This window comes from Clytia hemisphaerica, unplaced genomic scaffold, assembly GCF_902728285.1.
Source record: "Clytia hemisphaerica strain Z4C2 unplaced genomic scaffold, Clytia hemisphaerica genome assembly, whole genome shotgun sequence".
NCBI lineage: Eukaryota > Metazoa > Cnidaria > Hydrozoa > Leptothecata > Clytiidae > Clytia > Clytia hemisphaerica.
In genome coordinates, this window is record NW_027103394.1 from 140,470 (window position 1) to 155,518 (window position 15,049).

Below are 15,049 nucleotides of genomic sequence, written 5' to 3' on the forward strand. Positions count from 1 at the left end.
TTGTAACGATTTTGTTTGTTCGTTATATTCGTTCAAGCTAAAAACACGAGAAACAATTATACAAAGTAACTTGACATATTTACATACATAGGCCTATGTTAGTAGTCGGTTAGTCAGTCAAAAAATATACAAGTCAAAATTGTACAAGCTATAGTTAATGTCTGAGCCAAAATCTAAGTCAAAATAGGATAAAAATGGCACAAAATAGCATGGAAAATATGTACAAGACAGAAATATACTTACAAAATATTGTCGGCAAACTATCCCAAAAACAAATAAAAGACTTGACTTGATAACTAGTCAGACGCTATCAAAGTTGCAGTTTTGTCAAAGTCAGACATGACATTTTCTTACTAAAAGGTCGTCTTTTCTCTCACAGCTTTCTTGTGTCTTGTCAAAGAGAAAATTGTGTCAAAAAAAGGCGTTCAAAGTTTTCTATATAAAAAGGCAATAAAAAACACTAATTACTCCGGCAGGAGAGCCATCATACCAAATCACTCAAATGGAGAGCAAATTCAATGACGTTATGCACTTGGGAGTTTTAACCAAAACAAGTTACTTGCAAGAGTAAACAAAATTTTATGCTTGAAAGTCGATACAAATATACACCAGCAATAGTTTTTTTAAGATGATATTGCCCAAACCTAACTATTCAAATTTAACTCGTTAGAGATCACTCTTATTTAAAAACAAAACATTTGTTTAACATGTACTAAATTGAGCGGGAAAAATAGTACAATACCTACCATTTTGATCTTTTATCACAGTGTGTTTAGAATTTTCATCAACAGCAGCATCGTCAGCCTCCAACTCCTTCATAACACCTGAAGTATTGAAAAATTACAAAGACATTATGAATCCTTGTTAGTTTTTTGAATTTTTAAAATGAAATATTTTAATTCATAAACATTAAATATAGTCTATGTATGTGTACCCGCCCGATTTAAAACTTTCTCTACTCTCATTCGTGCGATGATTGAAATTTATATTTATCAAAATCTGTCCTTGCCCTTCAAAAAAGCAGTCTCCTAAAAAAACTCTATGGTTAAGTTACGGTAATCATTAAATTACTTACAAATTGCCTGGTGTTTTAAGAAGGGATATTTTCGTTGGTACATCATTGAACAGATCCGACGAATTAAAGTTTTTCCCACTATCGTGGAGGGTTCAGAAAGTGGTGCAGGAGCTTCATGCGTGGATTTACTTTTTTTACTCCTTTTAGGATATTTCTTTATAGCGTAATCAACAGCACTTTCTGCTTTCACAGAAACTCCAAACCTTCTTCATCCACTGATACAATAGTTGGGATTTCGAAATGGATGTTTTCATCATCATCACGATCCTCATTTTCAAATAGGTCATTTTCATCAACAACAATATCAATATCGACTTCATATTGTGGTATGACATCGCCAATTATGGGTATATCCTCATCAAAATCAATTTCTTCTAGTTCCAAATACTCTATTTATCCTTCTACGTCCGCCATCCTTCTTTCTTCTTTTTACTCATGTTTTGAGTGCGAACAAAGGTGGTCTTTTTTCACCATTTTTCTCTCGTAAATGTAAAAAAAATAAGAGGAAATAACGCGCTCTCATTGGTCCGCTTACAATAATAGCGATCAAATTAATAGCTATTATCATGGCACTAGACATAGAAAAAGAGAAAAAATCTTCGTGCTTTATCCATTCTAGCTCAACTGAAGTTGAGAAAAATGATATCTGGATATAACATGATAATAACCTCTGAATATGACATCATAATGACCTCTGGGTATAACATAACATAAATCGAATGTAAAAATGTCATCATTTTGATGTTAAAAAAAACGTCATTTTGTTTGCTGGGAAGCTCCCGTTTTCGATGAAAGGTCCCTTAAAGGTTTTACGCTCTCAGATTCGTGTTCGAACCAATCGAGTCTCGCCTATATTTCTCTTCCAAAACTCTACAATTCGATATATACCTCGTGTTTATCGGATTCACCTTATCGGTGAATAAAAAAATCGTCGAAAAAATTCCCCGACATTTCATCATCCGACAAAGCTTTTCCCGACCAAAACTTTTGCACAATTTTTCCCCCGCCCAGAATTTTTTCCCGGTTTATTTATAAATCCCTGACCAAAATTTTCCCAAGAATTTTTTATTTCGACAGAAAGAAGGATTCCTATCGTAATTTTTCATTGTAAACGTTTTAACAGATCACTCTCAGTTTTAAAGGTCTTTATTAAGACCTTTTGGGTGTATCAAGTAACGATCCGCTATCGCAGAACGTTTTGGGTCTTGTTCTAAATCAGACCTTAAGGTCTTGATTTTAATAAGACCTTTATCGCGCCCAATAGAGACTATTCTAGATCCCGAAAGAGACTTCAAGGGTTCTGATTCTATCATACCAAAATGTCTTATTTTAAACAAGACCTTTCGAAAAAAGTCCGTTATCGCAGAAAGTTCAAAATTAGACCATATTAGTGCCTAAAAAGAAACGAGATTCTGATTCATGTCTAAGTTGATGCAGATTTTCATATATCAATCGATGCTATTGAACTTATCATCAACGTTTAACCTTATAGAATGGAAAACATTAAATAAATATTTTTTAACTTATTAAATATATATAATATAATATATATAAGAATTTCTAAAATAATTTTTTACATGAATTTTTATAGAAATCAAAAATACATTATACCTAACATTTCTATATTTTATTTGAATGTAAAACATTTATGACATACTTTGAATTAATGAAAAGTAAAATTTCAAGAAATCCTAAAAATCTCCAGGAATTTAAGAAATGCGTAAACGGTCGACTTTCAAAATCTAAGTAGAATCTAAATTTCGGGGGCCTTACCAAAGCGATTTTTAGCCTCAAATATAAAGTCATTACCAATACGTTTCGATTATATACTAATTTAGAATACAGTTGAAGTAAATTTAAAAATTTAATTTCGTAGGAATTCAATATATCATACACGTTTTTGTATAAAAACAAAGAATATAAGAACACAAGGCTTCGATGGCCCAAATATTAAGAACATGTTAAGAACATTTCAAGCCTTTTTTTGTGAACTCTAAAATTTCTTAGGAAATTGCACTAAAATACTCAAAAAATGATGAAAATAAGAACATTTTAAGAATAATTTTAGGCTTACAACTTAAAAAGTTTAGAACATAGGAAGACTTCGAAAATTTTCGACGTTCTTATAAAAGAAACGTGTATTACAGTATTATATTACATATTATCATAATGGAATATATTTAGATGTAAACGGAAATGCAAAAACAAATATCTATCTAAATAATTGAAAATCATCGTTTCGTTTTTTTAATTTTAAAACGTTCCTAATAAAATAATTAGACTGAAAATCGACGAGAACATCGTAAGCCAACCTCAACTCAGCAAAAATTGACAAGCAAATAGCAAGATTGTAGATTTAAAGTAGTTCCGCCGAAACATTTTAGAACTAATTTCCTTAAGGAGGATTATATAATGCGAGCATCAATTGAATGTCATCAAAAAATCTTTTTTCTACTTATCACAGTCTCCTCTTCAATCTCGATTTTTGCAAAAAATGCGTGTTAACTACACAAATGGCACAAAAGAGTTACATTAAGCTCAAAAAAGAAAAAAACAATTTGAATTGGGAGTTTTTAGTTTTGGAACGATGGTATGAAAAATTTAACATAGTGACGAAATATCTATAAATTTTACCCCTCCCTGCTTTCTTTATTCTTGAAATAAACGTGCTTAACCGGCCCAATGTCTTCGTTTCATCACCAATATCCAAAATGTATTTTTGAATAAATGTTAAAGTATTTATTAAACTGTTCGGGTAAACAATGTTGAAGACGTAGTATGACGCCAGCATCAAACATACAGCATAAAAAAGGTTATTGGTGGTAGCAAGAATCTCCTCTTCCACTTTAACATCAAAAGAATTGCCATCGAGTAAAGTACCCAGGTCTTTTTCGTCAAAGGCTACAAAAGTAGGGATAATGCGGGGGTGTGACTCGTCTACTGACTTCAAGAACGAGGACAGACATTCGTTTAGGAGAAATGGGATTCGTAAAATTTTGTAACAGTTGGTAAGATCTAAATAAAGAATGAGAAGAAATTATTGTTATTCCTTGTTAGAATACATTAGTTCGTCTACTTTAAGAGCTCATAGTCTGCTACCCCACTTGAAAACAATAGAAATTCAACGTGAAAACTGTGTAAATACTTGTTTCTAGAAATTTCAAAGTCAAATATCTCAGCTTTGAAAAAATAATCGGGTAAAAAGTGTTTCATAATCCCTTAAAAACGTGAATCTCCTAAATACGATCAAACAGAAAACGACTTACAGAGTTTCGATTCATCGGTTCGTGAACCAGAAATTCTCATTTTGACGGAGTCAAGGAGGTGTTTGTCTGACTTGGACTGAATGAGATCGACTGGTATGTCTTTCACCGTTGCCATGCGGCTTATGATTGACCAGCCACCAACCAATCGAGAGAACTCGTTAAGAATCTAAAAAACAATGTTAAAATAGTAGTGTGAGAGATAAGAAAGAATATAAATATTAAACAACTAAAAGACTTGAACATGGGCCGAGCACTGTCATTCTTTATGTGTGGAAATCTCTAACAGCTCTTTTCACGCCCTTCAGAATTTCAATTCCCTCGGAATTTTTAAAAGAACGCCTTGTTTTATTATTAAAAATTTAATTCCAAAGAAGTAATACATATTGTAAACTCACCTCATTTTTGCTACGAAGCAATGGGTACTCCAGAAGAACTTCAGCCATATATTTTGGATCTCTGACGATGAATGAACGTCTGTCCGGAAAGGTTTTTACCATGGCCAATTGACATTGCGCGGTGTTTTGTTGGTGGAGAACCTTTTTTGACTCCTTCATCATTTTCTCTTTGAAGCTCTGGATGGAATCATTAGTCTCACCATCTTCTCTAGGTGGCAAGTAGGAGGGCACTACCCAACTTTGCCGTGCTTTCTTGGCAGCAGAGGGAACCAATTCACCTTCAGCCTTCTTTTTGCCGAATCGTAGGCGACTGTTTATAATTTCCGGTACGTCATCCACGTGTGATCTAATCGATACAAAGAAAAGTTTTAGCGGGTCTGCCAAGAAAATAATATACAAGTTTGACGATCTTTTCTGAAAAACATAATATGACACATCAAAATTTAAGTTAGACTTTCCTCTAAACAATGAAAAATGAATGGAACAGAGTTTGAATTGACGAGTCGTGAATACTGAATCACGAGTGAATTTGGAGTTTTCACGAATCAATTTTAGATCTAATTTCAAAACTTCAGAAATACTTGCCTGAGATTTTTGAAACAAGTCCTCAATATTTTTTCGGAAAAACAGCACACAATCTGTCTCATCCAGATGGTAATTTTTAAGGTATGGCCATCTATCGTTAATAGCTGTTGCCATGGAGATGTATTGTGTAGTTGATGGGAAACTGTAGAGTGAATGACATGGTTATTCTTTGACAGGAAAATTTATTTTTGAAATTTCATAATAATAGTCAAAAGTAGTCAAAAGGGTTCATACACTCTTATCTTTATAAGCATACATGAAAATCGCTTCGAGGGCAGGCTCAATATGCATCCTAGCAAAATCTCATTTACAAAAAAAGGATAAGTATTAATTAACTTACTAAACACCATATTTGGTGACACACTCGTTGTAAATGCCAGAAAGGAGTGATGTGCGCAGAGACCTTCGAAGATGTTGTTTTGGATTTAGAGTCTTTAAAACATGTTCACAAACCATGTAGTCTTTGATGACAAATGGATTCGGCCAACGCCTATCAAAACAAAATGTAATTAATATTATAAACAGAGACATTGACATTTAATAGTAATACTTTGTTAAAGGAAAAATCAGATATTTCACTAAAAGATACTTTTTAGGGTTCTGATATTTGACTTTGAATATTCTAGTTTCTACTTTTTGAAATAGAGCTTGGCCAAAAATGGTCAAAATTTGGCATCCCCCCAACAATTAAGTACAAAAGAGTATGTGTTTCATTCAAATTGTATGAAAAACTTCGTCTTGAAATATANATATTTTTCTTACTCATAAAATGAATTCATAACATTTCATAGATATGACTAAAGAAAAAACCACTTACTTTTTCTTCGAAGCAGAAATATTTTGAGTTTCATCATCATGGGTGTCATCTAGACCATTTTCGTTTTCATTTTCATTTTCGTTTTCGTTTTCGTTTTCAATGTTGTCTTCAAGTTCATTAATGTAGCTGTCTTCATGTTCAGTGATGTTGCTGTTTTCATGTTCAGTGGAGGAGTATACAATTGCTTTCAATTCATTGCTTTTTCTATCATCCAGCAAAGATACCTCCGCAAAATCAATTTTATTCCAGCCAAAGTCCGAGTCCTCATACATTAGTGTCAAATCTTCAGCATTATCAACTCTTGCGATCAATGTATCCTCCAACTCATTTAAATGGTCTATTTTAAAAATATATCGGTCTGATCTTGCTGATCCAAAACATTCGCATTGAAGTGTAAATTTCATTGCCATTTTTGTGAGTTATTACTTCCTAAAGAAAAGAACGAATGAATGAATAAATGAATAAATAAATGAATAAATAAAGACATAAAAACGAATGACTAACTGGAATGTCTTTATTTATTTATTTATTTAGCATCCCACAAGCAGTCTGTTTAACTTTAAATGTTGTTAATGCTTTAACTTTGGTGATCTGTGGCTCTTTTTTGTCTGTCAATGACAGAATATGGAAAAAGTTCAATCCTATCATCGAATATTTCCAAGGAAAAATAACGTTTTCGTAAAAAATTTATTATAACATTAGTCATCAAATCAATTGCAAAACCTTCAAAGCAATCATGTGCAAGGTCAGGAGGTAAACCATCAATCACGTGAAAATAATTTAAATCGTTTAAGCAACTTTTAGTTTTAAATCCATATGAAGAGCAGAGATCTGACTTTTTCTCTATAGCTTCTAAATTGTTATTGTAACCATTTTTAGTGCGCATTTCAAAGTCTTTAGTTTTATCATCAAATTTAAGTGATTTTAGTGTTTTATAGCAATATCTGCAAAAGTGCTGGACAGTGCTAAAATTACAATAAAAAACCCCCAATGCCATGAGCAGCTAGATTGTCAGCAATAAGCATTGAAACTGACCCCTTAAGATTGAATGGAAGCCCTGTTTCTTTAAATTCTAGGCCCCTCATTTCAAGTTTTTGGATATCTTCAATCATCGGTTGTAATATTTTTCCATCGCAGTAGTCACATAAAAGGTGCGCATCAAAGAGAATAACAAGATCGATGACAGTTAACCGAGACCTATATATTGCTGGTAAATTTCCAAGCACAAAATAAATGGCAGAGGTTTTATGTTTGACTGTTTTGTTGCCTAAAGGATTGACCGTATTAAAATCATCATGGTATAGAATAATCTGAAGAAATAATGGCTCTTCTTTAAACAAAGGATGGTTTGGAATATTGAACCATCTTTAAAATCACGCAAAACATGTTTTTGAGTGTCAGGAACATCATCTTGTGATTGAGAAACAGCTTCAGCAAAAAAATCCTCATGACCAAGCAATACAGAGAGGGTAGAAAGCAGTGGAACATATTGATAAGTGTCAGTCCCCCCTTTTTTATTTTGTCCTAAAACAATTTCAATTGGCTCCACATACTCAGATTTTGTTGTTGTATATTGTGACAAAGATTTTTGCCCTCTGAATTTATCAAAAGCTAAAGCATATTCACTTTGACACTTAAGAACAATTTTGGTTTCATGGTCAATTTTTAAAATTTGGATTATTTCTGAGAAGAGATGATTCTACAGCTTTACTATGCCTCTAGTGATCAAGATTTATTATGTTTGACATTTTTTCACTCAAGAAGCAGGTTGCTTCAGTAGTGATAAAGTATTTTTCACGCAATTCTAATAAGAATTTATGGATTTTCTCAACAGCAGATTCATCAAAAATAGATTCATCATTTGGCTCAAAATCGTTATTTGAGTCAGCAGTAAAATTAGTTTGTATGTTATCCTCCCCGCCAAAATGATCAGGCTCACAAGTATCTTCAATGTCGATGTTATTATCATCAGTCACACAGTCAACAGTGTCACCAGTTTTCTTTCTTACGAGCATATACTTCTCATAAACCAAGAATGTTTTGTTTGCACATGCCTTCGAAAACTTTGAAGATTTTTAAAGCTCTTAGGACAGGAGGAAATACGACATATAAAAGGTGCATCAACTGCAAAGTGTGTTTGTCAAAAAAATGATGCAAAAGCTTGTTATAATTGCTGGCAACATAAGGACAGTCAAGTAGAGGACAAGAAAATTGTTGAGTAATTTGTTCACATGATGGTAATGCTGCCATCTCACCTCTCAAGAAAACATAATCAATACAGAAAACAACAACAATGAACAGTTTAATCAGCCATTATGAAAATATTGGTGACAGAAACCGAAAGTTTAAGCTTCGCTATTTTTTCTGAGAATTTCTTCTTTACACTATCAGCTGATATCTGCTTTTCGTGACAACCACATTGAAATGCTCGAACAAATCGCAGCACATAAAAAAAGTTTGAATGAGATAAACAAGACCCTTTCAAGTCTTAATTTCGCGCTCTTTTAAAAATGAAAGTGAAAGGAATCGCCACAAAGGTAATGAGAATCTAAAGATTGATCAGAAATGTAAAACAAAGTGGGACAAGAATATCAAAGTTTTTCTATGAGTATGAAATTGTTCTTGTAAAATTAGAGCCATGACTTCATTGTAAATACTTTCAGAAATTTATTTTCTCTATGATCAAATAATTCACGACAAAATCTTCCTTCCTTCTAAAATTATGATCATGAGATTTTTCAGCTTGTTCCCAGACTCCGCATAAATCAATTGGTCACGCCCTCCAATTCGCGCCAAATTTCAGAACGTGTTTGACGCTGATTGGTCGAGTGATGTTGATGTTCGAATATCCGAATAAAGCAAGTGACCATTCGATTTATATCATTCATTCTCCATTCTTACCCAGCAACGAACAGGTCAACGGAAACTTTATCACATAATGACTGGTACGGGTTACGATGTGATAAGAGCCCTCCCGTCCCAGGGTAACCCTGATTTCCTCAGAATTTTATTTTAATCTTATTCTCTTAATAGGTATGCTTTTAAAAGAGGCTAAAGTTATAGTTAACCTTAGAACTCATTGTAATTTAGCAACTTTGATTGGTGTTTGCATTGACGAGCCTCCTTTTAAATTGGTTTTAGAGTTTTACTCTTTTGAAGATGGAGCTAGGTCATTATACAGCCTTTTAAAGGACAAAATCAATATCAAGATCGATGCAATGCACCTCGTATTTTTCAAAATTGCGGATGTTCTAAACACCATGCACCTAAGTTGATACATTTACAACGACCTTAAACTTGATAACGTCGTGCTTAAAGGTAACCGCCATTCTATATAGCCAGTCATCATCGATTTTAACTGCAGTTGTAAAATTGGTAAGGGAAGGAAGTTTTCTCTCGATGCTATTGAAAGAGAGAGATACAGAGAGGCGAGACGACTTGTAGCTCCTGAGATAGTCGACGGTAGAGGTAGCCAGTCAATATTGAGTGACATATATTCGTATGGCTACATGGCCAAACAAGTATTGAATTGTGGTTATGATTCAGATAAACTTAAATTGATAAAAAAACACTATACTCTTCACCAATTGGCAGTTACGCTCGTTACGCAATTTGTCAAATTTTAATTGAATAATTTTTAGAACCGTAGCTTAGGCTAATATAACCCTGAAAATACTGGTTGGATATTTTTTCATGCAGTACTTTTTGCTGTAAAATGTCTTTAGTACAGTGGCTTTTATCTTAGAATTTTCTATGTCTAGAAAAAATATTTAGTTCCTGCGAAAATTGTTAGTAAACTTTTTTATCGTTTCTATTGGATTTTCACTATCGCGTCTATTGAAAAGACTTGCAGTAAAGTCCGCCTAGGAAAGGTCTTGTTTGAGACCCCTAGAGGCATCACGAATGAATTCTTTATCGTGTCTATTGGATTTTCACTATCGTGTCTATTGAAAAGGCTTGCAGTAAAGTCCGCCTATGAAAGGTCTTGTTTGAGACCCTTAGAGGCATTACAAATGAATTTTTTATTGTGTCTATTGGATTTTCACTATCGCGTCTATTGAAAAGACTTGCAGTAAAGTCCGCCTAGGAAAGGTCTTGTTTGAGACCCCTAGAGGCATCACGAATGAACTCTTTTATCATGTCCATTAGATCTTTACTATCGTGTCTATTGAAAAGGCTTGCAGTAAAGTCCGCGTAGAAAATGTTTTGTTTGAATAATTTTTTTCATCAGATCTTCAAATTTTATCATATATTAATTGTTAATTAGATGAAAAAAATGAAGCCATCCTTACTTCCTTGCTTATGAAATATTAATTAATATTATAAAATATTCAAGGAAAAATTTATTAGTTTTTAAGTTTTATATGACACCTTTTAGAGGCTAATTATAACGTGGTTATTGACTCGGGTAAGTTATGGCATGTCTTAAAATTACCATAATTTTTAGATCGCATTAGCCGGCAGAAAACGACCAAACAAATGACTGAACATGAAGGGTACTATGATGTAGTTTCTAACCTGATGTGTAACCTAATTGTTTTTTCGCTGATTTTCGCGAAAAACCGTAAAAACTGATTATAACGTCAAAATCGATGACGTCATAAAAACTAAAAATTGAATGAATTTCTCAAGGGTTGTTTATCCAATCGTCTTCAAACTTTCACCAAAGACTTATCTCACTAAAGTCGATCATTCGAAAAAAAAATTTTTTCGAAATTCTGATTACGTCAGCAAAAAATAGGATTTTTCCTTTTTTCCAAATTTCTGCTAACGTCATGAAAATTTTGAAAAATTTCTTTTTCCAAATGATCGACTTTAATGAGATACATCTTTGGTAAAAGTTTGAAGACAATTGGATACACCATTCTTGAGAAATTCAATTTTTAGTTTTTATGACGTCATCGATTATGACGTAATAATCAGTTTTTACGGTTTTTCGCCAAAATTAGCGAAAAAACAATTAGGTTACACATCAGGTTAGAAACTTCATCATAGTACCCTTCATGTTCAGTCATCTGTTTGGTCATTTTCTGTCGACTAATGCGATCTAAAAATTATGGTAATTTTCAGTTTTTTAGACATGCCATAACTTACCCGAGGACACTGATTTGTGTACTCTGTTCAAGAAAATTGCGTTGTGATGGTACAACTGATGTGTCTCTATAATAAACTACAGAGATTGGTACGTCACAGCCAAACATCAGATTCGATCCGACAGCTCACACTGTACCATTCTTTAATGTAAAAAATTGAAGCTATCAACCTAACAACTCTTGTCAACTGTTATCAACTTCGTCCCCCCTTGTATCGTCAGCTTTAGTTATACGATCTTTATAGCGCTAGATTGTACGCTTGCATCGGCTGGATGAACTCTTTTTTTCAGATGGGGAACTCAAACATTGACTTAATCACAAAAATTCGAGGTTAAGAAAATTTATCTAAAATGATTGCCGAATGAACGTTTCCAATAAAAAACGGAATGTCGATAATACGCTGGGGGGGATGAGGTTGAACAGCAATTGATTCGAAGCAGAGAATCGAGACTATAAAAGGTCTAAATGAATGTGACCTGAAAAGGTCTATTTTTTTCGGCCATCCACCAAATTAAATTCCTGCCAAAATTTCTTCCAATAAGGTATATATTTGTAGTTTAATAAAAAAGAGAAAGTCAAAAATCGGGCTTTGTTACATTGCATAGTGCAAACCTTTCTCAACCCTTTAAATGCCAATGTTAGATATATTTGCCTAATTTATAACCCATTCCCTATGTTTATCCAAGTGGCAAAGTTTCAAAAAGAAGACTTCTTTTTGTATGACGTAGTTACAAAAAAATCATAAAATTATATTAAAATTAACAATGGCAACTATTTAGAAGAAAAACAATCCAAGTTGATTTTCTTCTCTTTTTTTCTCTTCTCCATGAAGCATTTTGATCAGGAAAATACAAAAACGAAGTATAATGACCATTCTTTTAAGCTATCAACTAAAATTAAGGGCATTAAGGTATGGTAAGACAAAACTCAAACAGGAGTTTAAACAGCATTTCATATCATGTTCCATAGCCCAGAATTATTCAAGCTATCCACAAAAAAAAAGAAAGACAAAATAATTGACATACCCCTAGTATTTGGCATGTCCCTAATAAAATTGCCTTTCTTGTTGAGAAGAACATACTGGCCTCCCCCAATCTGGTTACGAATCTCATTCACTCTTGTTCGGACGTTCAATTCTGTCATCTTGGCTAAATTTATTGGAACGTCAAAGATTGGTGATAAATTGTCATCTTTAATCTCACATACTTCTATAATTCTTTGTATGTTGGATGGAGGAGGTTTAATTTTTGATGATGAACAACTGGCCAAGACATCAGCTTTTCTTTTCAATGATGGAATTGCTCGGGTACCATGTGTAGAGAAATTAAAGCTACCACTTGAAAAAGCTGATTTGACGGATGAAAAGTTCCCCCGCCTGGCGCGGTGTGGAAAGGAGTTTGAAGATGGTTCATTATTACTTTCCTCTTCGTCTTCTTCCATTGCAATTAAATGGCATATACTTGATCTTGGCGGTATCATAAAATTACCATTCTCATCAGGCCACACGTTACTGACATCATTGCCAACTTTTACTTTACAATGTGCTCCATTTCTTTTAATCTTGAATAGCAAGTTCGATCAAATTGACCGGATTAAATGTGAATATAAATTTGTTATTGAATTCAATCTTTATTGATTCCATTTTTCAGTTATTACTAAAAGAAAAAATTACCTTTCATTTAGTTTACATAGACAAGATAAATATTGTGACCCTCTAAGCTCACATCAAATTTGCTGATGATTCTTTTTCAACCATCAAAATATTGAATCAGTTTTTCTTATCTTAAGTACCCGCATTTTCCACAGACATTATTAAGGAAACTGTATTTTGATAAGAACTCTTTTTGGCGAATTAGTAAAAAAATTGAGTAAGTGGATTATTTTTTGAGATTTTCACGAATTCCAACCATTTTTGCAAAATTTAGTCCTTGCGGAAATTCTGAAACTCCTCGAATTGTGAAAATTTGTCAACGCGAAAATTTTTGGAATTTGGGGAAAAAATCTTTTTTTTGTAATTTTTTTTTAAATTGTACTATCCACCATCCGCAGTGGGTTAGATATACAATGTATTTTTAACTAGTACCTTCGGTGATCACACGTACTAAAACCCCCTCCAAAATTTTGAAATTGAATAAATATTAAAAAACTGAAAATTGAAGATGAAGATTGGAATAGAGACAAAAATGCAACGTGGCTAAAAAACCCGATAGCAAATCTAAACGTGAACACCTACTTGTATATAATATGTTTATAATTCTACAAAAAAGGCTTAATTTTTAAACATATATTTTTTAAATTTTCAATATTTTCATCCCCTATGTCAGCTACTACGTTTGTACCCCCGTCGTCGTAATTAGCTAAATGTTCCGTAGTGAGTACATTTTTTTGCCTTTAAAATTTTCACCTATTTCTATCATATTCAATCTCGCATCCATTATCACTTTCGAGTCGGCTTAACTAAGTTTTGTCACGTACTCTTTCTCGTTCCAGTCTTTTAACCCTATTCAACCTAGGCTTTTAGAGGCGGTTCAGAACTAGGGGGGGGCTTTTCCTGTACCAGCCTTTACATTTTGATCTAGTGGGTCTTTTTGGATGAAATTTGGCACACAAGAGAATCGTACTTTTGCTTTTTCGCTTGATATTACTCTTTCGTTTAGCAAGTTCTTCATTCTTCTGATTGTATTTTCTTTCCGTTTCGATTTTGAAATCTCCTCTACCTCTATTTCGTCCATCTGGAAGTCTTTTAACACTTTTTTCACTTTTCCCCACCAATTGTTTTCTTTTCCTGAGTTTATTTGCTCTTTCAGGATTCTTCTGGCAATTCGATTTTCGTCCGAATTCATTAGATCGTGATAAAGTGTTAGCTTTTTAACTTTTATTTGAATTTCAACTGTTGGGATTCCTACTTCACTACATCTCTGTATTTCGTAAATTTTAAACAGAGCATCCATCTGAATTCTCTCCAGGTCTCCCATTTCTTGTTTTGTGGTATGAGTCCAAGTCTCCGTACCGTTAGTTATTACTGGCAGAAGCATGGACTTGATTAACTTTATCGCTACTGTGTTGTGTAGTTTCCCTGCGGTGTATGACAACCTTTTTATTTTTATTACTACTCCTCCGACTTTGTTTCTTTTGTTATTTATTGTATCGTGGTAGTTACCTTTTTTGTTAACATATTTGCCGGGAATTTTTTCGTCCCAATTTTCTAAATTCAGGAAATTTTACCATGTCGTATTTACAAAATCTGAATTTTTTTTCAGGAAATCAGAAAATTTTTGGAAATGCGGGAGATGCGGGAGAAAATCCTGAAAATGCGGGAGATTTGACTGAGTTTTTTTCCAGCGGGAGAAAACGTTGGCATGCGGGAGTCTCCCGCCCAATGCGGGAGAGTTGACAGCTATGATCAATGAGAGCCACATGAGTGCATCCAAAGGTTTGCCCTATTTTTTCATTTTGGTCCATATGGACCTTATACCCAAAATAGGGAGCAAAGTAGGGTAACGGATTTGTTCTTTCTTGTAAATCACGGGTTCTTAATTCAAATTCTACGAGAGCAAGTCTCAGTAAAGAATTTGAAATGCGACGTTGAGAAACCACTCTTCCAGTTGATCCGATTAAAGCCCTTACGCTTCCTTGCATCATAGATCTTCCGTAGTTATGACCAAATCGAGCAATGCAAATTCCTACAAGATTATCTAGCTCCTGGTCAGTTATTCTAGTTACATTGTTTATTCTGCAAAATCTTCTGACACTTCTCTCGCTTATCCCTCTATCTAAAGGGTGAAGCTGCTTCAATTGATTTGAGATTTGTAAGTGTG

General features: G+C 33.5%; 1 protein-coding gene across 1 annotated transcript; it reads right to left on the reverse strand.

Moving 5' to 3' along the window:
- Positions 1 to 799: 799 nt before the first annotated feature.
- Positions 800 to 6,548, reverse strand: LOC136824944 (sterile alpha motif domain-containing protein 3-like). The gene is made up of 7 exons (XM_067080930.1): positions 6,139 to 6,548; positions 5,662 to 5,811; positions 5,365 to 5,463; positions 4,737 to 5,082; positions 4,342 to 4,507; positions 3,751 to 4,090; positions 800 to 824 (listed from the first exon to the last, which is right to left on the reverse strand). Exons 1-7 carry the CDS (start codon positions 6,546 to 6,548, stop codon positions 800 to 802), a joined length of 1,536 nt encoding a protein of 511 aa, XP_066937031.1.
- Between the last annotated feature and the right edge of the window lie 8,501 nt (positions 6,549 to 15,049).